At 36.4% G+C, this 6,902-nt stretch overlaps 1 protein-coding gene across 1 annotated transcript; it reads left to right on the top strand.

The window, feature by feature from the left end:
- Nucleotides 1-1,201: 1,201 nt before the first annotated feature.
- On the top strand, nucleotides 1,202-6,000 carry LOC104523842 (S phase cyclin A-associated protein in the endoplasmic reticulum-like; the record flags this gene model as incomplete). Its single annotated transcript, XM_010166541.1, has 7 exons — nucleotides 1,202-1,486; nucleotides 1,962-2,204; nucleotides 3,661-3,831; nucleotides 4,301-4,376; nucleotides 4,829-4,946; nucleotides 5,271-5,382; nucleotides 5,860-6,000. Coding segments are annotated over exons 1-7 (1,146 nt in total), but the record flags the coding sequence as incomplete, so codon positions are not given.
- Between the last annotated feature and the right edge of the window lie 902 nt (nucleotides 6,001-6,902).

Raw genomic sequence — 6,902 nt, 5'->3', positions numbered from 1 at the left:
TGTTCGAGCTCTGATCTTTATGCCTGAGCTACAAGACCATCTTTATTAGTAAAAGCTTTAGAAATAGCCAGAAAATGAATTTTGTTGTACACGGTCTGTTCTAGTTTAGATTTTTTCCCCTCTGTAAAGCAGGCAATTTAGTGTTGGCTTTTTGATTCTGTACTCCTCCAGGAAAAAATAATCTCCCACAACCTTTTCTTCCTTTTATGTGAATGGTCCTAAAATTAGCTTATGCCAAAAGTATGTTGGAAAATATCATGCCTAGTTAGTTCTTGAGTTTTTTGCAAGAACTTCACTTCAGCAAATAGACACACGTGAAGTTGTACCATCAGGTCTCGAAAGAATCACTTACAGTCGTTTCAAGATGTATGGGAAATTATGTGCTGGTATTAATTGCTGGCCACAAAAATGTTATATATGGAGAAGGGGGTTCACCTGGATATTCTAGAAATCTGACCACACTCAAGACCTGATACTTTAAGCAGACAAATGTAACTTTGGAGGCTTTTCAGGTATGTACCAAGATTAGATATCAGAAATGTCAATCAGTAAGTTGTATTTAGCAGCTATTTAGTCATCAAAGTAAATTGAACTGCTCTCTATATTTTCTCCTTCAATTTGCAGTCCCACTGTAGCAATATTTTGCTATTTCCTGGAATCCAGGAAAAAAAAAAATTGAAATCTGACACTGATTAGTGTATTTTTATTATCAGAATGAAACAAATGGAAAAAGTAAAGAAAATATTTCTGGAAGAATAGTAAGCCACATTCTGGACAATACTTTCCACTCTAAGACATGCCATTATGTCAGCACTTGCAGAGATTTGCACTTTACAAAAGGCCTCCAACGTTACTGTTGCTACAAAGAAGAACAAGAGTGTGGTTGCTTGCTTGTGCTTTACCATCTTGCGAAATAGAAACATAGGCATGGAAAGCTTAAGTACATCTTGCCATTTTTCACGTGGTTTTGTGTATGAGTAGCTCAGCTTCTTTAAGTAACAGAATTGATCCCATGAATGGGGTTGTTCAGTCTTTGTGAAACTGATAGCGCTCCTTGAAGAAAAAGCTTTGCTGAAGAATATTTCATTGATTTTTTTTTTAAATTGATTTTTAAAAAGAATGTTTTTATCACACAGCTTGTGTAAGACTATAATAAAATAGGTGTTTATATACTTCTGTTTATAAGTCTTCCTTTCTTAGAATGGGGTGGTTTTTTTATGTAGATCGAAAAGATGCAGAGGGCTGGGAAACGGTTCAGCGTGGAAGGCCTGTTCGATCTCGATCCACAGCTTTGGCAACAAAACTTCCTGTAGCTGCAGAATCACTGAAGTCCAAAGGTGACAGTGACAAAGAAAATGTCATTTCACCACCATCGGAGAATAAGTGTGGGAGTTCACTCACTGACAGTGGTGCATCCAAAAGCACAGAGCTTGTGCAGAAAGATCCTTTACATCAGTCTGAAGGTCCTCTTACTGAAAGGACTCAGGTCAGTACAATTTAGAACCATTTTCTAACCTTAAATCTTGCAACTTTTTCTTTAGAGATTTTTCTAAAGGTAGTGTTATCTAGAGCTTTTATTCACTAACTAGGTTGGAAAAGGATTTAAAAAGAATTACTATTTCAGTTACATTTATGGAAACACATTAAGATGTTCATACAAATAGGCAAGTTAAAAATCGTGAGGTGAACCATGTATTTTACAATGCTTTGGATGGGTTTCCCATGTTTTCCAAAAACTCAGCATTAGGCACATCTCATACATAGAAAATTTCAGGTAGAAAAATCCAACTTTTACAAGGTTATGAGCAACTGAAAATATCTAAACGTGAAGTTATTTACATCACACACTGTGAAGTTGTCAGGTATTTTGTTAAAATCTTTTTGACTATAAAAAATCCTTTTGACTGACTTTAGAAATCAATCTGTTACATTTTGCTAATTTTGCAAATGTCTCTTATTAGTTCACAGCACATGCCTCAGAAGACAATGGGAGCACTGGCACACCATTGCAGGAAGATTCCTTACAAACAATTTCCAAGACGCCTCCAGTTCTCACAAGTGCTGACTGTACTTCAGAAACCCTGCAGATTAATGAAACTTCCTCCCTGGTCACTGACACTATAGACAAGCGTCAAACACAAAAAGCTAAAACTGATACTGAAATGGATCCCACAGATATTTCAAATGTGAGTGCTGCCAGATTGGTAAGAGATCTTATAAGATTTCTGAGTAAATAATAAATATAAGCCTTAATTTTTTCATTCTATGCTGCACAGTGTTTATTGTTAGCCTGCTATAGAAATTCTAGGAAAGTTTCTGACCTTAAACTAGAGAGATATAAATGTGTTATTTGGAATAAAGAGGTCTGTGCCCTCATTACTTTTTTTACATGTATGTTTGCCATAATTTTTAATTTCCTTCCACTATCAATCATTTCAAGTCAGACTCTCATTAAATTCTTACTCCAGTTTTCCTAATTATTCAAACTAGAAACACATGGCATATCAAAATTCTGTTAAGAAACCAATGTAGACCTCTGCCTTTTAAGACTAGCTGAACTGCTCTCTTGGGTCTTCCTATACAGCTAGCAATTTGGACGACTGCCATTCCTAAGCAACAAATGTGAAGTCAGTGTTCTGTCTTTACATGACTTCCCAAAAAGAATGTCCTTTCTTGTCTGTAGAATTTCGCAGGTTTCAAGGTGTGTCTGCTTTACTGGGATTCTCTGAGCGGAGAGTAGCAGTAATGCTGTGTAAAATCTGGATTATACTTTCAGGTTTTGTTTTGGTTTGTTTTTTTCAGAAACTAGATTAAAATTCTGATTTGCCGTTTTCCTGTAAATTGCTTTCCCTTAACATCTTGTACAAACTGGACTCCCGCTAGGTAATTTCCGATTCAAGTATCTGTTTGTTTTTAGAGCTGATTTCTAGCATCTCATCGACTAACATTGTTTCAGATTCTCAGTTATTAACAGTTCAGGTTGCTGACAGTTTGGTGGGATCTGTCTCTCTTGTGAGCGTTTTACTACTTCTGATTAGATCCTTGAACACCAGTTTGTGTGTATTGTGGCACATTGTTTGGTAGCCAGAGCAGAAATGAACCAGTTAATACTGGACATTAGAGAAGGCAACAACCAGTGAGCATACTCAGGCTTACATTCTTACTTAACTCTCGTCACTCATGCTGAAAAACAAGTATAGCCTGAGATTCCATTCTGGTAACTACAGTTAAGCTTCCAGATACAGTTCATCTGCAGATGCATTTTCATCTTTAAGTAATACTTTGGAACATAAATCCTTTTCTGGAGGTAACAGCGGGGCATGCCATTAATGTTTTGGAGTCTGTGTTGCTTGGTCCTTAAGACTAGGAGAAGAGCTGTCTTTGTTGCTTTTAATGACAGTGTTTTTGTAATGCGTTTTGGAATGATGTGAATGATAATTAATTTCATAAGTGTTTCATGTAGCTATTAAATTAGTTAATCGTTGCTAACAGTTTTAGGGGGTTTTGTATTTCACTTACCTTCACAAAATTTAGCAGCGAGGAACTAGAAGTAATTAGAAGTTAAACAAAATGTATATAATTCATATTAACTATATGGAAACCACTTTTTTGTACCTGCTTCTGATGTTGGGTTTTTTTCTGGTTTGGTGTTTCCTACAGTCTATGGCAGAAGTCCTTGCTAAGAAAGAAGAGTTAGCAGATCGCCTGGAAAAAGCAAATGAAGAAGCCATTGCTAGTGCTATTGCAGAGGAAGAGCAATTAACTAGGGAGATTGAAGCAGAAGAAAACAATGACATTAACATAGAGACTGACAATGATAGCGATTTCTCTGTGAGTGTTCAATTTATTTTGGAGTGCCCAACTTCAGGCTGTCTTTGGTGTCAGCAGAGTATGAATATAGAATTCATTGGTGTTCATTTTTGCATTAATGCAACCTGTTTTACATGTAATAAAGCAAATAGTGTCATGCAACAATTATACCATCCTCTCTAGGGTATATTTAGTCTTACTAAACTACAAAGTCCTCTGATCTTGCAGTCATTGTCCTGCTGCATACTTCTGTGTATGAAACTAGGAGACCTGGGCCTTATTGTCACTGCTACCATACAGGAGCTACTCTAGGTGAAGCAGAAGTCTCCTTTTCTACTTTCAGAAACAGCAGGAACAGTGTCTGTCTTTGAGATGGTTAATTCAGTTTGGAAACATCACTGAATATCACTGAGTTGGCACTGTTTAATCTGTGTGTACACCTGCACGTTAAGGCTTACATTTTTACTGTCTGGATCATGTTACATTTCAGGCTAGTATGGGCAATGGAAGCATATCTTTCTGCGGTATATCTATGGACTGGAATGATGTCCTGGCAGATTATGAAGGTAGATTTTCATTTATTACTATGCTTACATTGAAATGACAGTAAATTTTTTTTAAAATACCCATTTTACTCATGGCTAGTTGAGGTTTCAGAAGATCCCCCTATATTATTCCAAGTTACATTATTTTTTATATTAATTCCTTAGGAAAGGTGGACTTGTGTGTTTGACTGTCTCCACGTGTCTTTTCTTCAGCTGTCTTCCCCCATCTCTCTCTTAGAATTTTAATTTTTTTAATCTAGCTTTACCTTAACATTTGGATAAAAAAGCCTAATAAAATCATGAAGCATTGAAAATGCACAGGGATTGGAGATGCTTCAGTCTGTGTTTGCACCTTGGGTTCAAGAGTACCCATTGGAGGAGAACTTAAAGAGGAACTAAGCCTCATTATTAATTGCACTTCTACCAGAAAAGTGTGTTTTAATTATCTAAGTCTTTGTTTTCTTTATGTACAGCCCGTGAATCATGGCGCCAGAGTAATTCTTGGGGAGACAGAGTGGAAGAAGAGCCTGCACGTCCCCCTGGACATGGAATACACATGCATGAAAAACTGTCGTCACCGTCACGCAAAAGGTTTTAGAGTTGTTACCTGTCTTGATTAGCAAGTGAAAACAAGCAACCAAACTCATGGCTGCCAGAAACTGTTCATAAGTCTACTTTCTTAAGTCTGTGGGGGGAAAGTGTTACAGAAATCAGGATATTATTTTCATAAGGAAGTAGGCTTGTCCAGTAAATAAAGATTTGAAGACTGGAAGAACAGTATTTACATGTAGGGGAAATAATTGCCCTCCAGTGCCTGTTTGTTTTCTGTTTCTGAAAATGACATAGAAATGCTTGCAACACTATCAGTTAATGTTGTCTCACTTGCTTTTACTCTGTTTTGTTTTTTATTAAAAGAACAATAGCAGAATCCAAAAAGAAACATGAAGAGAAACAAATGAAAGCTCAACAGCTGAGAGAAAAGTTACGTGAAGAAAAGACATTGAAGCTTCAAAAATTAATGGAGAGGGTAAGCTTGCTGTAATACAAAGGAGCCAGTCTGCTGCCTTTCAGAAAAGTTTTTTTTTTTCTTCTACGTAGTCTAGAAATGTTAGATTAAAACTAGTGGTGAAATGAAATTTTCCTCTGAGTCTGAGTTTATAGTTTTCACGGATGACTCGTGCATCACAGATATTAAAGAAAAGCATTATTTCAAATCATAAACTTCTGTAAGAGTGCTGTTGACATACTGTACTGACTCAGATTCAGGTAAGGCATGGTGAGAGTAGAAATGTGTTGCAGATATCCAGTGTAAATACTAAAACTCAACAAACTGAAGCAGTTAACAAATCAGTATATTTTGGATTAAACTTAATGCTGACTTTGTGTCGGGCATCAAAATGTCTTATTACTGTAAATAAAACTTCAAATATTAGGAAATTCTGAGGAAAATTCAAGCCCCATTTTCAGTTACTGTATTAGTAATGAATTTACTCATTATATAAAGGAGAAAGATGTGAGGAAATGGAAAGAAGAATTATTAGATCAAAGACGCAGGATGATGGAGGAGAAATTGCTCCATGCAGAATTTAAACGTGAAGTGCAGCTACAAGCAATTGTGAAAAAAGCACAAGAGGAAGAAGCTAAGGTAAGTTATTTTGTTATTTGTAAAGAGAAACTATTTGATAGTCATGCTTGTATATGTTTTATACCTCAGAGTGCTCACGAGTAGGTTGCGAAGGATGGTGCAAGTTTGATGTGAACACGTGTGAACCATGAAGCGGATAAATTCCAGTCTCTAAAATGGACAATTTTTCTCTAATATGAATTTAAAATTAATTAGCTGTTATTAGACATCATGGTGAGTTGGACTGGAAGAAAGGCTGGGTTGAAATAAAGAGCTGATAATTGTTTTGCTGCTTTTCTTCCTCACAGAGAATGGCAGCACTTTTGGTGATAACTAGTCCTCCTGGAAGGAGCAGAAGGTCTGATTATCAATTCTCTCCTTTCCAGCATGTAGAATGAGAAGTGGGGAGCTCTTCTCCTTTGTTAAACATCCATTCTAGGTCCAGCATTCTGTGTCCTTAAACAATGGTCCTGTTGCTGTGTTTTGTACCACTATTATTGTTAAACAGCTGGAAATCAATAGTAACCTACAGCGCATGGCAACTGTTCTAAAATAAGTATTTTTTTAGTCCTCTTCTAACTTTAATACGTAAATTCATAAGACAAGCACTAGATGGATGCTTTTTGTTTTACGTTATTCATATTACTTTGGTGAACATTCTTGTTGTGTAACCCCAGCCAGCAACCAAGCCCCACACAGCCACTCAGTAACTCACCCCAGCCCTGATGGAATGGGTAGAGAATCAGAAGTGTAAAAGTGAGAAAACTCTTGGGTTGAGATAAAAATAGTTTAATAACTTTTTTAAAAAAGAAAAAGTATAATAATAATTTGTAAGGAAAAGGAAAATAACAAAGAGAAAGAAAACCCAAGAAAGACAAGTGATGCAAGTGAAGACAAAGCAGTGGATGTGGTCTATCTAGATT

This window comes from Antrostomus carolinensis, unplaced genomic scaffold (genome assembly GCF_000700745.2).
Source record: "Antrostomus carolinensis isolate BGI_N321 unplaced genomic scaffold, ASM70074v2 Scaffold41444, whole genome shotgun sequence".
NCBI lineage: Eukaryota > Metazoa > Chordata > Aves > Caprimulgiformes > Caprimulgidae > Antrostomus > Antrostomus carolinensis.
Note: the sequence above shows the minus strand (reverse complement) of the source record. Positions and strands in the feature narration are given on the sequence as shown.